General features: G+C 41.1%; 1 protein-coding gene across 1 annotated transcript in view; it reads right to left on the bottom strand.

Annotated features, from left to right (window-relative positions):
- Positions 1-23581, bottom strand: part of Pitpnc1 (phosphatidylinositol transfer protein cytoplasmic 1) — a 253486-nt gene that overhangs the window by 7783 nt on the left and 222122 nt on the right. Inside the window, exons 7-8 of the mRNA XM_076871332.2 lie at positions 15367-15522; positions 12495-12558 (exon numbers count right to left, since the gene is read on the bottom strand). Of these exons, the coding sequence (XP_076727447.1) occupies positions 12495-12558; positions 15367-15522 (220 nt within the window). The remainder of the gene's footprint in view (positions 1-12494; positions 12559-15366; positions 15523-23581) is intronic.

The following is a 23581-nucleotide window of genomic DNA, read 5'->3' as shown; positions in this document are numbered from 1 at the left end:
TCCATAGTGAAACTGACTTTATAATACTCAGAGTAAAACTAAAAGAAAACCAAGCAAAGAGCCTTAAGCTGCAAACTTCAAGAAATGAGAAGGTGAAAAGCACTGGCTTGGTGCCCTTGAGACATCCCCAGTGTCCCCTTTCCCTGTGGCTTGGTCCTATGTCTGGTCATATTTATAGTGATCAGCTTTCAGATCAGTTGAAGAGGAACTAGTATCTGACATTCCAAAAGGAAAAGGCAATTGAAAGTGAAGAAAATTCAAGAATAGTTTCCTTAAAGACATTTCTAACTTTAGAACAGGGAGAGAGGAGTGGGAAGTCTTATCGGAATGTGTACATTTGTGGAAGGGAAACACTTCAAGTGAGTCTTGCCCCAACAGTTTCCTGCAAACCCAATCACTGCATGCAAAGCAGGGCAGGAAGAGTTAGGGCAGTCACATGCAGCCAATGGCAGCCCGTAAGCTTTTCAGGCACATTCCAAAGTCATGCTCTAAAATCTTAACTAAAATTTCCAATGTGCAACCAGAAGGTCTTCTCGATCTTAAAGCATCTATTTACAACAAAAGCCACTTCTCAATTTTCTCTACCTACATTCTTGAATTTTTTTTTTTTTAAATCTAATATGTATTATTCCAGGCCCTGGGCTGACAGACAACTCAAGCTGGACCCCAAAGAAAACCCAGCTCTTTGTATGGCTGAAGACCCATAAGAATGACTTGGTGATTACTTTTTTCTTTGTTGACTGTTTTTCCTTTCACTAGCAAAAAGGATGTAGAGATGACTCTATTTAAGATGCTGGTGAACACCACAAGCTCTTAATTTCCCATGTGCGACTAAATAACCTCAGGCTCTGAGGCTTTTGCTAAGTCCCAGGCTGGATCGTCTGTGCAGCTCAGCACATTTCCCGTGATCAGCCCTTCACTACTCAGCCTGTGTGTGTGCAGACTGCAGTTCTGTCTTGAGATTACCCTAAGTAAAAAAGAACTGATTGGGTAAAATAGCTATAAAGAGCCTTAGGAAGCATTTCAAAGCACATGTAAAGAAACCTAAAATAGCAGATGAGCCAGAAGCCCTCCTCTGAACGAACAAGTAAGTGTTAACTATGTTTTGAAAAGTTACTGACATGTTGTTCTAGTTTACATACGACACCCATTTTTACTCCTGTGCTCTTTTTATGTTCAGTGCAGGCCATTTCACTAGTATCACAATATGTTTCCACTCTCCATGTTCTTGGTTTTATGACCAAAACAACCCCCAAGTCAAGCAACTTTAAAGAATTGAAATGTCTGGAAGAGAGAGGCCACACTGCCTGCTCTAGACCCAGCTCAGCATCTTCACCAACAGTCTCCTGGGCAATGACATGATTTTGTGGACGGTTGGGAAAAGAGCATTTGCAGTATTTCAAAGATCAGTTTACGTGTTTGTTTCATACAGGGTGGGCAACATGTTTTAAAAATTCTACATACACTTGTTTGGGCATGGCTCTCTATGTCATCCACAGTGGAGGAATGCTGATTGCAAACTTTTATGTTGGTTTGTTCATGCATGTTTTTCTCGTATTCCCGAACATCATCCATTGTCATATCTGAAAGAGGTCAAGATGTTGGCAACTTCCGTTATTAAATGCAAACTTTCCATGGGGAGACTTTAGGGAAAGATGGTAGCTTAGCAGTAGCCAGAGAGGTTTTAAAAAGCAGGGAACTGATTAACTTTATGAGGAATAAATCATAAAGTTAGTTAAACCAGCCAAAGGGGGAATAAGGGCAAGGAAGTTAAGTCAAAATAGACTTAGAACAGAGAAGAGTGGAAATTACTTAGGGGTGATTCTTGTGAAGTGAGCTTGGTGGTAGAAAGTATTAGCATGTGGCCAGTGCGTAGCCCGAGATCTCCTAAAGCTTCGTTAGAAGATCCCTTTGGGGACAGAGGGTCAGGATTATTTGGTTTAATACTTACCTTCCAAATGCCTTTCCAAGTACATTGAGAGTCTTTCAATCAATGCATTCAACAACAGAAGGGACACTTTCACTGCTATCATAGGAGAGAGGACGTAGAAGGCAGAGCACTGACATTCCGGTACAGGAGAGGCTTGGTGCCATTCTCACACGGATGCATTTTTGCACAGATACATGGTATCAGAGAGTGCAGGTCTACACTGAGCTTTGAGTCTAGCCTAACAGCTTGAAGATGGCTGGCACTACTTCCACCCACACTGATCTATAAATAAAATGGCACATGACATGATTTTTGGCCTCAGTCTGCAGTGTTTCAGGATAATGATCTCTTAATCCAGTAGTTCTCAGCAGTGGACAATTTTGTGACATTTTTGGTTGTCATAACTGTGGAAGGGGTTCTACTGGCATCTATATAAGAGGGCAGAGGCCAGGGATGCTGGGGAACATTTCACAATGCACAGGACTTCCAGCCCCCAACAAAGAATAATCTCATCTAAAATATCCACAGTGCTGAAGTTGAGGAATCCTGTCTTAGTTCAACTGTTTAAAAAACTTAAAAGAAAGAACCCATCCATCTTCAGTATGTGAAATGCATAAAATTGACAATTAGTCTCACTTTAAATACTCCCTTGGTTTTATTCCCCACCCTCACCCCTCTCCTTACATTTTATCAGCAGTTTCTCCAGATGGGCATTCTGCTATTGCTGCCTTGACATAATTTAATGCTGTGCCTCTTAACCAATGAAGGAAGCCCATCGATTGCTTCCTCTACCACCCCAATCACTAACTGGCTTGGTGGGGGATTTGCAATGGGTATTCACAGTTGAAATTTTTCCTTAAGTATTTTCTGTGTCATGTGGTTTAGTGTCTTTTTATATCAATCCAAGTGTCATGTGAGATTTCTCTTCATTTCCAAAGGGCAGACATGCAGAACTTATGATTTAATTCTATGTGGTCTAGGGCCAAGATGGAGCATGGCTCTAAATCCAGACCTGGGCTATTTTATTTAACGGATAATCCCCCTCCTGCCCTAAAATCATTAATCAAAAATGCTGTCATTACACAATATAAGTATCAAGAATGCTAAGCAGCAGTCTGGCCAGGCAAAGAGCATGCTTTGTTTTTTTTTTTTAGAAAACAGAGACATCTGAGAAGCAATAGGAGATGCTGCTTTATGATTAGAACAAACACACTTAGTTAACAACAACACATTCTTCAATACAATCATGTTAATTTCAATGGCTGATTTTCAAAATATCTTAAACACACCTGGAATAAATATTAAGCCACCTGAAAGTCTAAAATTTAAATAAGTTTCTCTATACAAATGTCATTACACTCTTAATTTGGAAAACAAAAGCAAGTAAGTTTTAGTTTTATTTGCTCTAGGGAATCCCAACAGAAATCATTCTTTATCTCTAATTAGCTCAATGTTAGAAGAAGGGCCTAAATAGTGTGACTATGTGCTTTCAAAGATGTAGCAGTTTTATGAATGTGAAAAAGGATTTAACAACAAAGATGTTCATTACTGCCTTGGTCTTTCTCTCTCTCTCTCTCTCTCTCTCTTTTTTTTTTTTTTTTGGTACTGAGGATTGAACTCAGGTACTGTATTACTGGGCTACACCCCCAGTCCTTTATATTTTTTATTTTGAGAGTCTCACTAAGTTTCTTAGGGCCCTGGCTAAGTTGCTGAGGCTGGCCTTGAACTTTCGATTCTCCTGTCTTGACTTCCTGAATTTCTGGTATGTGCCACCACACCCAGCTTGTAGAGATAATCTTGAGTTATTGTTAAATAAAAAACATGAGGCAAAACTGAACACGTTATAATTTTAGTATGAAAAGCGTCATCTACATTTTAAAACAATGAAAGCATACATTGCACAATGTTTACAGTGATTGAGTTGGAATTCTAGATAATCTTCATTGCCTTTCTTTTTTCTTTATCCATGTTTTCTAAATTTTCTGCATCAATTATGCATTAAATTATGCATTACATAAGAAAGAACAGAATATTATTTAAAAATCTATTCATTTGGAATCATTAGAAGATGAATATCATCAATTTGGAGCTGGTAAGGAGAAAAAAATGAAAAGTTAAGGAACAAAATTTCAACATGTGGGGGTGGGGCTTGCCTAGTATGTTTGAGGCTATAGGTTTGATCCTGGCACTGCAAATCGAAGCAAACAAACACCAAAAACCCAAATTTCAGAAAATTGCACCTAAAAGAAAAAAAAAAAAGATCTTACCTACTTAAGAATGAACATTTACAATAGGGTATTTCTCTAAAGGATGATAATTTGGTTCCTGCTGATGCCAAAGGAAAATACCTTTGTCTAAGTCCTTAAATATCCCCACAGACGATGAATGTGTATGGAAATGATGTATGAATTTTCAATATTCCTTGGAAACTTATGGAAATTCTAATCAAGTGAAAATGTTCCAGGTTATTTGGTAAAGTGCATTTTTTTGCTTTTATAACATATATTACCTTGAGATCTATATCTGAATCAATTCTTTAGAAAATTCAATTACATATGCCCAAAGACAGATTATACTTTCAGAGATGATTCATCTTCATTATTGATTGATTTTCAATGATCAGAAGAGCTTCTCACGATTTAGTTCCAGCATTTGCATCAAACAAACTCTTAATGAAAGGAATCCTATGTCAGTTATGTTGCAAATAAATTGGTAAATAACTACCCCTTAACTTAGATTTTGAAAGGTTATAATTTGCTTTTCCTAAGAAAGGTTTCTTAAACCAAGGCTTCTGAAACAAGTAATACTGGAGCTAATTGTCTGATTTAAGAGCGTTGGAACCAGTACAATATTTCTTCTGATAAGGCAAATGAATCTAGTATCTTTGGAGTTTCACTGACATGATCAGCACTAGGAAGTCTTCCAGAGGTGTAAATTCTCTCACTGTACCTCAAGGGGACAAAATTTCCTCCTTGTCCTTTGGAAAAGCCATTTCTTTCCTTATCGTCTCTTTTTTGTCCTATATTAGGTAAGGAGAGAGCGGCCGGAGTTGCATTTCCCAGGATGTGAAGGTCACACTGCATGGGGCCCTAGTGGAAACCTCTTCTCTGCCAGGTGCCCGGGTTGAGGTCCAGGCAAAAAGTGCTCTGGTCCTGGGGATTTGTGAATTGAGGAATCTTCTTAGGTTTCCTAAACTATCAAATAAAGGCTCGCATTAAGCAGCAAAATAGACCTCGACTATATGAGCCTTACATGCTTCAACCATTTTTTTAAAATAAAATGTTTTAAGTTATTATTTATTTATTTGATCACTCAAGTAATACATGAATTTTGTACCCCCCAAAATTTCATAAAGTACTGAATTAAATAGAGAAAAGATTTAATTCCTATTAATCTCTTCCAATCTTATTGCTTCTCCTAGAGATAATCACTTAAGAGACTGAGGCATGTGCTGGAAGATATTTATTCTATGAAGTCATAGGCATTTCTCTCCCTCTCTCTCTCTCTCTCTCTCTCTCTCTCTCTCTCTCTCTCTCTCACACACGCACACACACACACACACACACACACAAACTCATAGATAGTCTTATTTACATTTACACATATGGAATCATACTGTAGTTACTATGTTTTTCTATTCCAGTAAGTAGTAGTTTTGTTTCTTCTTTCTACTAAGGGAAAATGTACATACTTCCATATCAGTAAAACAGAACTATTTATTTTTCTTTGTGCTGCTGAGAATTAAACCCAGGGCCCTGAACATACTAGGCAAATGCTCCACCACTGATCCATGCCCTAGCCCTGACCTTATTCTTTTTAATGGTTTTGCACAATATTCATAGTATGGGTGCGGGTGCACCAGAATGCCTTTACCCATAGACCTGTTCATGGACATTTACATTGAGACTGACTAATTTTTAACTCTGATAAACATTATTATACATAATAGCTTTGTATATAAATTCAGGAGCATAGGTATATTTATCTCTCTCTCTCTCTCTCTCTTTGGTTTTGGGGATTAAACCAAACACACTCTACCACTGAAGTATACCTGCAGCTTGCACATGTATATTTCTTAAGAATAAATTTATCCGGGGTGGGGGGCGCTGGGGTTGTGGCTGAGAGGTAGAGCAGTAGCCTAACACATGCGAGGCACTGGGTTGGATCCTCATCACCACATAAAAATAAATAAATAGCAAAATCAAAAGTACTGTGTACAACTAAAAGAAATAAATACTAAATAGAAAAATAATAAATTTCTCGGTTGGGGATGTAGCTCAGTGGTAGAGTGCTTACCTAGCATGTGTGAGGCACTGGGTTTGATCCTCAACACCACATAAAAGTAAATAAATAAAATAAAGGTCCATCAACAACAATTAAAAAATATTAATAAGTAAGTAAGTAAATAAATAAAATTCTCAGGTCGGGTGCAGTGGCGCATTCCTGTAATCCTAGCAGCTCCATAGCTTGAGGTAGGAGGATCCTGAGTTCAAAGCCCGCCTCAGAAACTTAGCAAGGTCCTAAGCAACTTTGTGAGACCCTGTCTCTACATAAAATACAAGAAAGTGCTGGGGATGTGGCTCAGTGGTTGAGTGCCCCTGGGTTTAAAACCCGTACCCCCCCCAAAAAAAATTTATCGAAGTGAAATGATTACATCATAGGTTATTTATACTTACTATTTTATAGTACATTTTATACTTTATCATTTTATATCCCAACTGGATACTATTGCTCTCTTAAACTTTTGCTACCAGATAGGGCAATGTAATAACTTCTTGTTGTTTTCTTACAATTCTTGTGATTGGTGGTGAGTTTATTGGCCACTTGTATTTCTTCTGTGATTTACCTATTCATATTCTTTACTGTTTTTCTATTGAGGCATTAGATTTTCAGTTTATAGAACTTCTTTGTATAATTTGGATATTAATCCTCTTTGGCTACATGGGTTGCAAACATTTTCTCCTACTCTTTTTTTTTTAATATTTATTTTTTAGTTCTCGGTGGACACAACATCTTTGTTTGTACGTGGTGCTGAGGATCGAACCCGGGCCGCACGTATGCCAGGCTAGCGCGCTACCACTTGAGCCACATCCCCAGCCCCTCTCCTACTCTTTTAAATTTGTTTATGGTGGCAACTTTTCTCAATTATGTTATTTATTTTTTTTCGAGGAGTTGGGGAGTGGACGCATGAACTCATGCTTGCTAAGCACATGTTCTACACTGAGCTACAACCTCGGCACAATCATTTTATTAAATTTTTTTTTTTTTTTTATGTGGTATGGGGGATCAAACCCAGGAGCATTCTACTTCTGAGCTACATCACCAATCCTTTCAATTTTATTTTTGAGACAGGGTTCCGCTAAGTTGCTTAGGGCTTAGCTAAGTTATTGCGGCTGGCCTTGATCTCGAGATCCTCCTGCCTCAGCCTCCTGAGTGGCTGGGATTACACGTGTGTGCCACTGTGCCCGGTCCCTCTTTTTATTTTTAAAGAAGGCAGATCTGACTTCATAGGAAGAGGAGGTGAGATGATATATTTGAAAGGCCGTTAGGATCCAAGTCTTTGAACATAGAGAGATATTACAGATGCCCTGAAACAAAGCGTTTGCAAGCATAAATTCTCCTCTACTGTACTGAACAGTTGCAGTAGCCAAAGTTGTAAAAAGGAAAGTTTCATACTTGAATTCAATGACCTGTTCAATGGTACATTTTCCTTTACTTTTTTCTATAAACATAATCTCTCTCTACTTCCTTTACTTTTTTCTATAAACATAATCTCTCTCTACTTCCAGCTAAAATAGAGGTCATTTTTTCTTCATACTAGGTTAAAACTGAAATCTTGAACAAGTAGTTGTGTTGGGGAGGATCTAGAAATCATGAATTAAACTGGATACTCCTTTAGCTCCAGTAAAATGGTGGCCATGCTCTGGGAAGTGCCACTGTTTAACCGTTTAAAAGGATCATGGAATCAATACACGCTTGTTACAAAAAGTTCAGGGTGCCTCCACTTGTTGGTACTGAAAGGCTTGGTGCACGCCCTTTCCGTGTGATTCAGACCATGAAGATCTAGAACTATAAAGTTGTGATTTTTTTCTGCAACTAGGGGTGGAGAAGAAGGGTTCAGCGATTCCTCTGAAAATCTTCTGGAAAGCTATGAGCTGTCTCGTTAGCAAAAATGAGCCTGAGCACACACACCTAAAACGTGGCACAGAGCCACGGTGCTCAGGTTTGTATTTCAGGGAACTTGGGGCCATTGGAAAATGCTGGCTTAGTGAATTCAGCCAGCTGAGCTAGCCTCTAGCAGGCTTGTCTCTGCTTTGAGCCTGCTTCACCATGATTAGGCCTGCTCCAGGGGCTCCAGCCCGATCGCTAAGTCACTTTCATGAGGACTGTTTCATCTACATCAGCCCCAACTTCTCCTCGTATATCCCTCATACTTTTTGGGAAGAGTTTGGTTTTCAAAGACATTCATTAGGTTTCACTCAGTCACAGGCTCCCTCTGGCAATCTTTAGTGTTCCTCTCTCAAAATACTGTCAGATTTGTGAAGCAAAAACATGCTCTTGTGAAGCTGGGCTGGCTATTTTTATCCACCTCTCCTCTCACCCCGTCTCCTGAAATGCGTTGTTGTTGCTTCTCTGATTAGTGTTCCAGTCATGCAGAGAGACCCAAGGCTCATGGGTAAAGACCAATCAGCGCTTCGAAAGACAAACTCAACTCCTCCAAATGGAAAGGGGTACACTTCACAATGAACACAGGCAGAATAAAATCTGTTTAGGGAAATAGTTTCGTGACAGCCAAATGCTGGAATGCCGAAAAGATGTAAAATTAATCCTTGGGTGAGAAAAGATCACCATCTTCTACAATGTCTCTTTTCTTGGTTCTTAATTAAGCACTGGAGGTGGTGAGTCTAATTAGAGAGAAAGACAGCCAGGGCTTCTGCTGCGTAAGGGTGGCCGGTGTGTGCACTGCACCGGCACACAGCAGCAGAGGGGAGGCGGCTGATATCCAGCCTCAAACCCATGGCACCTGCTGGCTCTGCCCAGAAGAAGCATCTTTTTCTAATTTATCTGTTTAAAAGGGGTGCTTTTTTTCTAATTCGCACAAAGCATCAGAGTCCTGCAGTTGGCCCTGAAGACACCTACAATTCTCCAGTTTAACCTGTTTGGAACTGAACTAATGAAACTGTTGTTTTCAATCCAATCTGGCATACAGCCCATGCTATAAACCAATAGTTTGGAAGGCTTGTTAAAACACAGATTGCTGAGTTATACCCCACCAAAGATTCTGAATTGGCAGGTTTAGCCTGCTGGGCAGGGGGCAGAGTGTCTAAGAATATGTGTTTCTAATAAATATCCAGGGGATGCTGATATTGAAGGCTCAGGGACCTAACTTTGAGTATCAGTGCTATGAATTACAGCTATAGGCAAGGGATTCATTACCTTAGGCCTTTTCCATGTTTACTAATGACCAGACCAGAGAAAGAAAAAGCAACTTCAGGTACCCCAAACTGCAGGGTTATCCTGGCATGCGCTTGGCCTTGGTAACAAAGACACACACATTTACCTAAAAAGCCCAGAGTCTTCAGCATTTCTCTGAATAAGTGGCTGAGAAGACTCTGTGGGCACAGGCTGTTTCCATTCATTTGATTTCCCAAGTGTCTGCATCAGGTAATGAAGGAGCCACTGTACTCTTGGCTGGCAGCTCAGTTGGCTGCTGGTGCCTGCGGGTAGTTAGTGTGAAATTGATGGTGTGGCTCTCAGACCCCTTACTGAGTGAAAAGGCTACTTGTTATGGTTGGGGCCAGGGATGTGGATATAGAGGGTGGAGACCCACGCTGGGGAGAATAAGGCGCTTTGATCATCTATATCCACTAAAGTCTGTACTCTTTTATTTATTTATTTTTTATTTTTAGTTGCAGTTGGACATAATAACTTTATTTTATTTATCTATTTATTTATTTTTTATGTGATGCTGAGGATCGAACCCAGTGCCTCACACATGCAAGGTAAGCGCTCCACCACTGAGCCACAACGCCAGCCCTGTACTCTTTTTTTAAATATATATTTTTTAGTTGTTGATGGACCTTTATTTTATTTATTTGTATGTGGTGCTGATGATCCAACCCAGTGCCTCACCTATGCTAGGCAAGCGCATTGCCACTGAGCCTCAACCCCAGCCCTGTACTCTTTTTATTTTTTTTTCACTCAGGTACAGAAAGGACTTTTTGAGTAATAGGACTCCTTGAGCTGTTAACCTCCCTCCTAAGCAGGTAGGCAGGTGTTCTATTCCTGAAGGTCTCCAGGCTGGAGAGCTCCCATTCACTTGGTTTGGTGTTCTAGCTTTGGGCTTCTATAAAAATCTGAGAATTTTCTCTTTTCCTTTTACTCTCCATCCTGCCCAATTTTGCAGTGCTGGAGATTTAAATTAGGTCCTTGCACATGCTAGGCAAGCCTCTCTCTCTTTCAACTAAATGCCTTTAAGTCTCTTCCTTGCCATAGATGCAGCTGAGATAGGAAAGAATCAGCCCTATTCTCTGTACTTAGCCATTCACTTACTGGATAGCCACTCGTGATTTTTTTTTTTAATTTTTTCTTTTTAGTTGTAGATGGACACAATACCTTTATTTTATCTTTATTTATTTATTTATTTAACTTTATTTCACTTATTTATTTTTATGCGGTGCTGGGGATTGAACCCAGTGCCTCACACATGCTAGCCAAGTGCTCTACCACTGAGCCACAACCTGGCCCCACTCATGACTTAAAAGAAAAAAAAATTTTTTTAAATTGTAGATGGATGCAATACTTTTGCTTTATTTATTTATTTTTATGTGGTGCTGATGATGGAATCCAGGGCCCACACGTAAGGCAAGTGCTGTATCACTGAGCCACAATCCCAGCCCTCACCCATGATTTTTTTCCCTGGTAATATCCTGTATTTAATCAAACCCTCTTTCCTTTTTAACAGCTTTGCAGTGTTTAGCCCCCCTTTTTCTGGGCAGCGGTGAGGACTGAACCCAAGGCTTTGAGCATACTAGATAAGCGCTTTACCACAGAGCTACACCCCTAGCCCTGCTTTGTCCTCTTGATCAGATGTTGCCTTTTCTGGAAAGTCCTCAATGGCGTTCTGGGGCTAGAGAGAAACCGGACCAAGTGCCCTGTCTCTTGGTCTTTAAAGTGGCAGATTTTGGGCCTTCAGGTCCTGTCCTCTTGCCAATTGGTTCAAGCCTATTATTCTTGGAATATCCTTTGGATATTCCCTTGGAGCTGGTAACAAGGAAACCATGAGCTCTGAGAAGTACAAGTCAGGAGAGGCCAGAAGCTCCTAACCTTTGTTGATGTCTGGGTTCCATCTGAGAAAAGCTTCCCAGGAAAAAGAACACCCAGAAAGATTTGTTTAACCATCAGAGGAGACTCTGTCTACCTGCCTCAAAAAAGACAACACCAACAGACAGGTCTATGGAAGACTTATGACAACTTGCTGCCTAAATTTTAGCATCCTGGAGAGGTGTGGGGAGAGAGTAACTGGTGCTCTGTGTTTGAACAAACCCAGGCAGACGCATTTACTTTTCAACTGGTCTAGATCTGGGAAGATTAAACAAAACAAAGCAAAAGACCTCAGCCGACAGAACCATGCCTTTTCAAATGTGGCTCAGAAACAGCTAGCAACATTAATAACCGTCACTGTCTGCCCATTCTGTCCTGCATATCCTCTTACTTTAAATTGTGTGCCTTCTGCTAAGAAAAGGGAGGGAATTGGCGGAATAATGATGGAAAAGGACCAAAAACGCAATCTAGGTTACACTCAGAACAAATGTAATGTGACTTAGGAAAAGGCCAAAGAGGAGGGCATTTCATTAGAAAATCGATCTGAGAGTCAGATCTAACCTAAGTCACCCATTGGGCGTATGCATTTCTATTTATAGTCAGGGACAGAAGCCATCTGATGACTGATTCTGGGAATGCAGAGGATTTGTGTGGATGAAAGGAGAGTGCTGAGGATTTGGGGAGGGTGGTCCATCCGTCTTGGGATGAAGCAAACCTTGTTTTGATTTACTGGCAATGTGCAGAACCTGTTCAACCTTCCCATATCACAAAAAAAGGTCAGAACAATAGTTTTAATTAGGATTAACGGGTACCTAAGCCTTTGTCTGTCCTTGAATTCTCACAGAACCTGTATGTATCTGGTGAGGCATTGTTTCAAGTGCTCTCTGAATCAAAGGACTGCTTTTACTTGACATGATGCTTCAGAAAACTTTGATCTTGAAGTCTGGGATAAATTAGGATGGGTTTGAAATCCATCCAGCAGAGAATGGTAGAGCCCTGCATATCAACTATGTAAGCATCAAATATACCAAGGTCCTACTTAGTCAATATCTTTGTGGTTATTTTAGACCAAGCTTCTATAATTACATCTTTATTATGTTTGGTGGATGGTGTTTCAATATAGGAAGCTGGAGCCTGCCTTTGTTGTCCTTTTAGGTAAGAGTTGAAGCCAGAGGGATTGAAAGCCCAAGTTGAATGTCATGAAATTGTTCTACAAGTTATTTCGGGGAAACTGACTTACCATACCACTCATCAACCCATGCAAAAGCCTGTCTATGTCCAATCAGCAGGATGTCTCGAACCACCTAGAAAGGAAAAGAAGGAGGTTGAAATAATACCAGGTTGGATCGGGACTCTCTGGAAAATAGTCGTTTTCAATTCTGGGAGTCTTGGCAATATGGATTCTTCAATCCCTTTGTCCACAGATGATGACAACTGCGGGCTGACATGCAGGTATCATGCCCGCTTGTCCCAGGTCCTTTCTAGGGCATGCACACACTTGTTGTAAATTAATCACTTCAGGGCATTTGAGAGTCGAGCCAGGGGTTTGTACAAACTAACAACTACAAGACGGTCACACAGCAGTGACGTGAATGCATCTCTGGGAGCCCCAGCCTAAGGTTTTCTTTTTCGTTTATCTCTATCCGGAACAGTGTCTACTTTCCTACTTTTGTCTGTCTCTCAGGTGCCAGGAAGATAAAGTTGGAAATCAAGAGCCCTTTTTTAGGTAGCAAGTGACCTGCCAGCAAGGTTAAGACCTTCCCACTTCTCTGATATAATATGTTAAATAATGAGTTAATTTTTAAAAGTAAGTCAAGGTGTAGCACACAAGTAAGTAAATATCCTTCTAGGCTTGAGTTTCATGTAGTAGAAGGCGGGGGGGACAGTTTAGTCAACTATTTTGAGAGAGATGAAATAAGAGACCTGAATTGGAATAGAAGATGATAGGAACGGTAAGCTCCATTGGAGACAAAGGAATGAACTTGATTCTTACAGGGACGCATGCTGGCAATAGAAGACTGAGGAAAGCAAAATATACCATTTGCGTATGTGTCCAAGACTGTTGCTGTTCACATACTTTTATTTCATGATACTCTTTTGCAACCTGTATAAATAAACTTTTTTTACATTTCTTGGATAACCACAGTCTCCTCCCAACATTCCTGTCTTCCTGTCAAACAAATCCAGTGACTGTCAAAGAGGTTCATGAATGTTTTAATAAATGAAGGATTTTAATTTGGTGAATTTGCAGAAATAAGGGAAGCATTTATAACAAAGTGTTTTTTCCCCCAGGCCTCTAGAGATCTAGTGGGGCTTTTATGACTTGGAAATAGGAAACACATAAGGACCATAAGAAACAACACCCAGCCATGCACACACTGAGTGCTGAGTGTGTAAAATTCGTGGAAATCAAAAGAACAGCATGGAGGCACTAGTAAATATACCCTATTACATTTAGCACAACACAGCTGTTGGATGGAAATGAGAATTCAATAATGTGCTAATGGCTTGCTTTTGAACATCCCCCACCCTTAACTGTGAATAGAGTCTAGGGGAAAAAAAAAAAGCAAAAACAAAGGTGTTCAGAGAAAAGCATCCTGATGCTTAAGCCCATGCAAATGCTACCCCAGATACTCATTAGCAACTCATGCGCCAGAGCAGGTGTGTGTTTTGGACGCATCCTGGACACTGCATTTTATTTGGAAACGGACAATGGAATGCCTGTAAATAAAGCAGTGTCCTTATAGGTTTTTAATTTTTAAATTTATTTATTTATTTGTTTGCTTTTATGGGTGCTGGGGATGGAACCCAGGGCCTCACACATGTAAGGGAGTGCTCTACCCCCAAGTTGCATCCCCAGCTCCTTTTATAGGATTTTTAAAAATCACAGATTCTCAAAACTGGCCAGTCATCTGTGAGAAAAGAAATGCATGAGCCCTGGTAGGATCTAAACATTCATGGCGAAAGGAAATAAAATGCACTATGATAACAGTCCCCTAGTAAGAGGAGATCATTTTGGGTTAAAAAACTACCAGAGGCCAGGCACAGTGGCACATGCCTGTAATGCCCATGACTTGGGAGGCTGAGGAAGGAGGATCACAAGTTCAATGCTAGCCTCAGCAACTTAATGAGGCCCTAAGCAATTTAGTAATGCCCTGTTTCAACATAAAAAACACAAAGAGCTAGGGATGTAGTTCAGTGGTAGAGTGTCCCTGGGTTCAATCCCCAGTACTATAAAACCAAAACCAAAACCAAACTTTCTCTTGTCAATTGGCTCCCCACTCAGTAGAAAATTCCATCTAAGAAACGAGCTCAGTACATTTAGGGAAAAATTCCAGTGCCCCCAACAGAATTCTGTAAAGCTGTGTTTATCAGTTTTTAACTGGAAAAATAAATAGCCAGCCTATCTGAAATACAGAGACAACTTGGGGAGTATTTATTTTTATGAAAATGGGAGAAGTTATAAAGTGCAATGTTCAACACTGCAATTCCTATGAGTTTTTCCCAGGCAGAAAAACCTCACGTTAGAAACCAGGAGAAAACTGAAATCATCACCAAGTAGGTTTCTGCCACAAAATTAATACGTTAAGCCAAGGTGAGTATACAATTGAAATCTGTGTTTTGAGGTTGTTAATAATACTTCAGTAACAGAATTCTTCAGTAAGCGGCAGTGCTGAGGTGCGCCCTCCAATGGGAGCACTGGGGTGGCTCATTTGGTCTCTTGAGGCATTGTCTGCCTCAGGCACCTACTTTTGCAACATCTTCTGAGTAGAATTATCCTCAGGACCCGTGGACACAGAAAAGCCCCGGGGCCCCTTCCCAAGGGCCTCTGCCTGTAAGTAGATTAGCCCAATGCCAAAGTGACAAGTACATTTTGAAAGCCCCATTTCCCAAATAAACTCATCCAATGGACATGGAGGCCGCAAAATGAGAGCCAAAGCATAAAACAGCTACTTCTGGCAGTGGGGAAAAATCAAACCATATATAAAATGCTGTGCAGGTGCCTGCCCTGGCTGGCACTCGGCAGTGGTTGTACAGTGTACACTCTGACCCGAGGGTCAGGGTCGCAGCAACCCTGCCCACAGCCTAGGGACTGCTGCTGCATCACTTACCTTGTGCACAAATTGTTCTACTCTGGTCTGAAGCCCCCAGACCTCGAACTTCACGGTCACCAGCTTGTAGGAGCACATGATGGGCTGATGACTATCTCTCCAGCCTTCCCTTAACTGTCCCCGTCCTGTCTTTTCTGACTTGAAGTGTTTAGGATCCTAGGGGAAAAAAAAATGTCATAGAAATTGATATGTTAAAAATTTAACCATCTACATGAAATGTCCAGAACAGGCAAATCCATAGAGATGGAAAGTAGATTAGTGGTTGCCAGGGACTTGGGAGAGGAAGGGATGTGGGGTGACTACTAATGGAACTGGCATTTCCTGGGGGGAAGATGAAAATGTGCTGAATTAGACGATGGTGGTGGTTGTGGTTGTACACCTGTGTGGACACACTAAACAGCAATGAATAGTGCAGTTACTTAAAAGTGTGAGGGCTGGGGTGTAGCTCAGTGGTGGAGCAGGTATGAGGCCCTGGATTTCATCCCCAGCACTGAATTAAAAAAAAAAAAAAAAAAAGAAAAGAAGGGAGGAGGGAAAGAAGAAATATGGATTATGATTTCTTTATTTAAAAAGGGAGGGATTACAAGGTAATTAATTGGCAAAAATTAAAAAAAAAAAAGTGATTGAAAGATTTGTGAGCCTGAGGAAGAAGAACTACAAGTTCTAGGCCAGCCTGGCAACTTCATGAGACCCTGTCTCAAAATGAAAAATGGCTGAGGATATAGCTCAGTGGTAAGGCACCACGGGGTTAAAGCTCCAGTAAAAGGGGAAAAATAAAGTTAGGTTTGAGGCATTGTATTATGTATTTTTCTTGATTTTAATGTCAATAAACTTTACAAGCTCAGGAGCCTAAGGCAGGAGGATCCCTAGTTCAAAGTCAGCCTTAGCAACTTAGCAAGGCCCTAAGCCACTCAGAGAGATCCTGTCTCTAAATAAAATATAAAAAAGGACTGGGGATGTGGCTCAGTGGTTAAGCGCCTCTGAGTTCAATCCCTAGTACCAAAAACAAACAATACATAAATCAAATAAACTTTACCAAAAAAAAAAAAAAAAAAAAAGTCCAATGCATTGATGGGAGTGAAAAATGGCTCAACAACTTTGGGGAATTGCTCAGTAACATTTACAAAACCAAGCACATGCTTACTTATGATCTAGTAATTTAATTTCTGGGAGTAATGAGTGCAGATGGCCACCAAAAGACTATACTAGAATATTGACACCAGTTTAAAATATAATAGCTAAAGATTGGAAACAGCCCAAGTGTTCATTAACAGGAAACCAGGTGAATAAACCATGGTATCTTCATATAACATAATACTATACAGCAATGAAAAAGAACAAGTGTTGGTGGCTTCATGCAAGAACACGTATGACTCTCACAGAAATGTTGAACAAAAGGAGCCAGAGGCAATAGCATACATACACTGGGTGATTCAAATCCCATGAACAAGCACAACCTGTCTATGGTGATGAAAGGTAGAAGACAGGTAACCTCTTGGTGTGTTTGGGGGTTGGGGGGTGAGTGCAAAGGAACAGGAGGGAAACTTCTGGGATGATTTTATGTTGATTTGGATGCAATATGTGAAAATCCACTGAGTTTTACACAAAAGATGGGTGTTAAATTTCAATTATAAGAATGAAACAAGAAAGGCAAAAAAGACTTCTGAAAAAAATGTCGAACCTCTTAATATTTGCTCGATGATTGCCATGTGGAAATTGGCTACTGATTATTATGTACTTAGAGGATTTTTTCCCCCCTGAGGTATTTAAAAACGAATGTGTAAACTAATAAAGTGCACAAATGCCAGTAATTATGTTTAAAATGTCTTTATAAGATTATTTTAATTATTGTAAAAAAGACTGAAAGCTGCTGTGGGGTCTGCTGCACAATCTTGGGTCTGGGCCCCTACCACAACCTGACCTTGTTGATGGGGGTGCAGGCCCCAGGGAGGCAAAGGGCTTCCCACACACAGCAGAGGCCACAGGGTGAAGCGGAAAAGCCGGCTTCTCCTCCCAGGAGAGGCCAGGGGCCCCGTGTAGAAAGGTAGATGGGATGAAGCAGGAAATCAGACGGGCTATGACTGCCCCAGCCCTTGTGACTCAGGGCAGACTGTGCCTCAGCGGGGGCTTGAGAGGCCAGAGCAGGCTTCTCCCAAACGGAGACAGGTTTCTCATTCGGAGCTGGCTGAGGCTCTGGGCCACCTTGTACCAGCCTCTACGAGGGCTTTCTGGCTGCCCTTGACTTCCCTTATGGATCAGCCTCCTCTGAGGGGGTGACACAGGACAACCCCAGGAGCAAGTCCCAAACTAGGCCAATGCCAGGCCTTATCCTCCCTGCCTTGTTTCCATCCTTCTATTTACTGTTCCCCACTCTGCAGCCATGCTGGTCCCCCAAGAGAACCCGACTATATCGCTCCCTTCTCAGAATCCACCCATGGCACCACGAGCTGAGGAGAAAGTTGAACTCAAGTGTCACCACCCCCAAGGACCCTTTCCTGTGTAGCTCCTTCTTTAGGTTCCAAAGAAGCCTCAGGTCCTAGCCCAGTAGGTGAGCAATCTTTAATGGCAATTGCGCATCTACCTCCCCTGGACTGTGAGCCCTCCAGGGCAGTAGATCCTATTGCCACAGGTCACGGACATCATAGATGTTGAATAAATGACTGAGCCCTCTTTGAACCCATCGTCTACATGTGGGTGGTGCATTGGAATTTTAGCCCAAATTGAGTAAATATTTAAGTGAAAGACTAATTAAAATACTAGGTGCACAACAATAAGTGCTGGCAAAGATGGGCAGAAATTGGAATTCTCATACATTGCCAAGGGAAATGTAAAAGAGTGTGACAATATTGGAAAACATTTCAGGGAGTTCCTCAATATTAAACATAGAGTTGACATTTGACCCATCAATTCCACTCCTAGGTATCTACTGGGGAGAACCAAAAGCATATATCTCCACAAAAACTTGTCTGTGGGGCTGGGGTTGTGTGTGAGGCACTGAGTTCAATTCTCAGCACCACATAAAAATAAATAAATAAAAAATAAAGGTTCATCCACAACTAAAAAAATATATATATTAAAAAAAAAAAAACTTGTCCATGGATGTTCAAATTCATAATAAACAAAACAAAACCCCCAAAGATCTATCAACTTAAGACTGGATACACAAAATGTGGTATATCCCTTCAATGGAATATTATTTAGCTGTAACAAAAAATGAAGTATTGATACATGTTTCTTTCCCAAACTGCCTACTGATTTTTCCACAATGGAGGCAAATAATGGGTATTATTAACCGCACATGGCTAGCTGTCTTGAGGCTTAGAAGACATGGTTTCCACTTTATGGTTGACCAGAACACAGGCTGTCCTCAGGGTTAGCAGCTGAGGAAATAAAGCATAGTCATAGAGCCAGTGAGCAGAGGAAAGCAGAAGGCTCCCAGCAACCCAGGGCTGGAGGAGACAAAGAACCCAGTGAATAGAGCATGATGGGCAGGCACCTGGGCAGGGAGATGAACTAAAACCAGGGCAATGGCCTGAGGGGCCTCATGCTGTGGCTAGGTAAGAGGCCTGCAAATAGCAACACCTGGATGAGCAGACCCTGCTCCACCTTCCGGCCCTGATCCTTGGACAGCCCTGGCTGGTGTCTTCAGCCCACAATCTCTGAGTCTGCAGTGGTACCCAGAATCTTCCTGGATATCCCAGGTCCACACTTTCAAGAATAAAAGAAGACCCTGCAAAATGGAACCCAGATGGATTGCGGCTGAGAACAGAAGGGCCTGACAGCAAATTTCAGTTCAGAAAAGAGTGGAAAAGATTGCTGGCACAGCCCAAACCATGCAGATGCTGAAACTTTTTCTTTCTCTCTTTTCTTTCTTTTTTTTTTTTTAAAGAGAGAGAGAGAGAGAGAGAGAGAGAGAGAGAGAGAGAGAGAGAATTTTAATATTTATTTTTTAGTTTTCAGCGGACACAACATCTTTGTTTGTATGTGGTGCTGAGGATCGAACCCGGGCCACACCCATGCCAGGCGAGCACGCTACCGCTTGAGCCACATCCCCAGCCCTCCCTCCCCTCCCCCTCCCCCCTCCCCCCTCCCTTCCTTTTCTTTTTTCTTTTCTTTCTAATTTAGATGAACACAATACTATTTTATTTTATTCACTTACTTTTATGTGGTGCTGAGGGTCAAACCCAGTGCCTCACTTGTGCTAGGCAAGTGCTCTACCACTGAGCCACACCCCAGCCCAATGTTGACTGTATTACAAATTGTAAAATTGCATTAGGTTAATTGTAGAGTAAAGTCATGGGAAAAGGCTGGGTGGGAATGAGAAGTACACTGTATTTTCAAGATTCAGAATGTAATTTTAAAAAGTTTTAACAACCAGAGAAATGAAAAGTTGTGCTGCAATTGTGTACAATGAATCAAAATGCATTCTGCTATTATATATACCTAATTAAAATAGTTAATAAATAAATTAAAAAAAGACTAATCCAGAAACAAATAAAAAATTTTTAAAGTTGTAGATGGACACAATACCTTTATTTTATTTATTTATTTTTATGCAGTGTTGAGAATTGAACTCAGTGCCTCATATGTGTCAGGCAAGTGCTCTACTACTGAGCCACAACCCCAGTTCCCAGAATAGAATTTTTAACCTGAAAGTGATAATTTGGTTTCATGTCCTCAATTTTGTAGACAGGGACACTGAGACCTGAGAGAAATAAAATATTTTGCCCCCAAATCACAAGCCCTCGATGATAGGTAGCCTCCTCTAAATCTAGCCCCATGCTCTTTCCACATTTACTTTTAGTATTAAACAGTAAAAGGGTGTTTCTGTTATAGCCAGATGCCAAAGAAGCAATTAACAATTGGGCTTTTTATGGCAACAGTGTGTCGATTTTTTGCAACACTCCTGTCATATCTACAGCTGTTGATTTCATCTAGTAAATCTCAAACATGGCCTATAATTAGAGATTCACTTTCAAAGAGCTGGAGGGAGATGAGGGAGAAGGGTTTACCAAAGGACAGCTTTAATCTAAGCTCTAGATCAGAAAGGAACAACCCACTGAAGGCGTTTGAATGGAAATGACCCCAAAATGGTGGGCGGGGGAAGGGGTATGGGACCACCAGGACTTATCTGAAACAAGCTGGTAACTGCAAACTTATCGATCCACACTTTCCCTGCTCCCTCTAATTCCCCTCCTGCCACCCCCAAGCGCTCATTCCTCTTGGAATCTTTCCCACTCTTTTTCTCACTGGTTTTCTAAATTGCTCCATTTATCTTTTTTTCTTTTGCTCCTTTCTTTCTTTCTTTTTTTTTTTTTTTTTTTGTACTGGGTATTTATTCCAGGGGTGTTTTACCCCTGAGCTACATCCCAAGCCCCTTTTTTATTTTGAGGCAGGGATTTGCTAAGTTGCTGAGGCTGGCCTAGAACTTGTGATCCTCTATCCTCAGCCTTCCAAGTTGCCGGGATTACAGATGTGGGGCACCACATGTAGCTCTGTTCACCTTTTTTTTTTTTTTTTAATTTAGTTTTTTGATTTTTAAATAGTTATTTTTTTAGTTGTAGTTGGACACAATATCTTTATTTTATTTATGTATTTTAATGAGGTGCTGAGGATCAAACCCAGGGCCTCACACATGCTAGGTGAGCGCTCTACCGCTGAGCCACAACCCCAGCCCCCTCTGTTCATCTTTCTTACAACTCTTATTTAGTTTGCTTTTTAAAATTTTTATTTTAATTTTTTAGTTGTTGATAGACTTTTTTTTTTAAAATATATATACATATGTGGTGCTGAGAATTGAACCCAGTGCCTCACACATGCTAGGCAAGTGCACTACTGCTGAGCCACAGCCCCAGTCCCTAAGTTTGCTTTTTAAATGTTGTGTTTCAATAGCTTCTGGAGTATTTTGGTCCTGATTCAAACCCAATTATATTACTTACATCACTCTTTAAAAAGAACGGGACTATTTTACATCTTAAACATTCATTTCCAGGTTTCCTTATTTTAAAACAAGGTTTATAAATCTCAACCTTCACCTCTGATGTCTGGGCCTTTCCATGTGTCACGGTTTAGCCCATTATAAAAGGACACACAGCTTGCTTTCAGTGTAACCAAGACATTTAGTGTCTCAAAGCTGCTGCTGGAGCTCAAACCAGAACAATCCAAAAATAGATGAAAGTTCTCTGCCATGGGATAAATGGTGATCCTCAAAAGATATATTCATGTCATCATCTCTGGAACCTATGAATGCCTGGGAACAAATATCTTTGTAGATATAGTTAAGCTAAGGATCGAATATGAATTCTTTCTGGATTAAGTGAATGGGCCCTAAATACAATGACAGGTGTCTTTATGAGAGGAGAAGACACAAAGAGAAGGTCTCTTGAGGGCAGAGGCAGAGGTTGGAGTGACTCAGCCACAAACCAAGCAACTCCTGGAGCCACAGAAGATGGAAGAGGAAAGAAAGAATGGTCCTCTGAATCCTCCACCTTGATTTTGGAATTTTAGCTTCCAGAACTGTGAGAGGAACCTCTGGGGAGGAGGCACAAACAGCAAAATCAAAGCCCCAGTGCTTGAATCCCGTTGGACTTGGGTGGCGCCTGGACGCCTAGGTTTTCAAAAGCTTCCCAGGTGATCTGAATGTACAGCTAAGATCCAACCACTGATCTTAGGTGCAAATATTATCTCTATGTTCTAAATGAGGACCTGGAAGCTCAGAAATGATTCATGACTTAGTCACAATCCTCCCAGACCTGTGTTCCCAGCCTGGTATGCTCTGAATATTTGTGCATGCCCAGAACCCAGATTCTATGTGATGATATTAGGATGTAGGCCTATGGGAAGTGACTAGAGTCCTTTTGTCCCTTCTGCCTGGTGAGGACACAGCAGGAAGGTGCATCTGAACCAGGAACCAGAAACTGACTCTGCCAGAGCCTCAATCTTGGATTTCCCGACCTCTGGGACTGTGAGAGAGAAACATTTGTTGTTTATAATACCACCCTGTCAGTAGAATTTGGTTACAGTATTCTGAATAGACAGAGATACACTCTTATACCATGAGGACAGGATGTGCTCATCTGAAATTCTGGAGCAATCCATCAGAAGAGAGAGCCTCAGTTTCCTCAACCTAAAATGGTGTTAATAAATTGTGAGCAGTGGCACATGCCTGTAATCCCAGTGATTTGGGAGGCCGAGGCAGGAAGAGTGCAAGCTGGAAGCCAGCCTCAATAACTTAGCAAGACAACCAGCAACTTAGTGAGACTAAATAAAAAGGGCTTGAGATGGAATGTCCCCAGGCCAGCACAGATGTACAGGGTGCGTAATGTACAGGAAACATACCAGATTGATACAGGAAACAAAAACACCCTTAGAGAAGCAGTAATGTTGTTCCTTCAACTCTTAAGTTCTTCAGAAGAAAGGCACCAGGTACACACCATGCTGGAGATTATTCTGCATTATAATTGTTATTCCTATGGTTGAATCGATGGGAAAATGATGATAAGCTCTAATATGAATATGAGCACCTATCATCGTGCAGGGTTCCTTGTGCAAGTGAAAGGCTGGGTAGGCATTTCTATTTTCTGGAAGTTCTGACCTGTCAGTGTCCATCAATGTAATAGACAAAGGAATCACAAGAGAAGGGTTCTTGCTAGTGGGACATGTCCGGGGCCAAGGACATGAGACAGTCTTCAGCATTCAGAACCAATTTATTTCCCTTTCTCTTTGGTTTCATAGCAGGAGCAACTAAAGATGACTTAGAAGCTCTCTTCTGAAGTTGAGAGCCATTCCCAGACGTGTGCTGGCCTTTCCTCCTGGCACATGACCAGGCTGCGGGTGGTTCGCCTCCTTTCCCTAATGGCAAACCTGGAGATATGCAGCTTTGGTTGTCCCTTTCCTGGCTTCTGGAGGTTCTCTGGTAATCACTGGCATTCTCTGACTTACAGAAATGTCACCTGGAGCAATCACATGCCATTCATCTTGTGTCTCTTCATGTTGTCTTCCCTCTGTGCCCTTGGTGTCCGATTTTCCCCTCTTTAAAAGGAAATCTGTCAGATGGGATTAGGGTTCACCCTAATGACCTCACTTTAACTTGATTACCTCTGTGAAGACCCTGTCTCATATTTAGGACTTCAACATATCTTTTTGGATGGGTACAATTCTACCCAGCCCATGGGTTGGGAAGGTTTTCACATAGAAAGTCTTCCAGATTCCTGGT

Source organism: Callospermophilus lateralis, chromosome 11, assembly GCF_048772815.1.
Source record: "Callospermophilus lateralis isolate mCalLat2 chromosome 11, mCalLat2.hap1, whole genome shotgun sequence".
NCBI classification, from domain to species: Eukaryota; Metazoa; Chordata; class Mammalia; order Rodentia; family Sciuridae; genus Callospermophilus; species Callospermophilus lateralis.
This window is presented reverse-complemented; position numbering and strand designations above follow the sequence as displayed.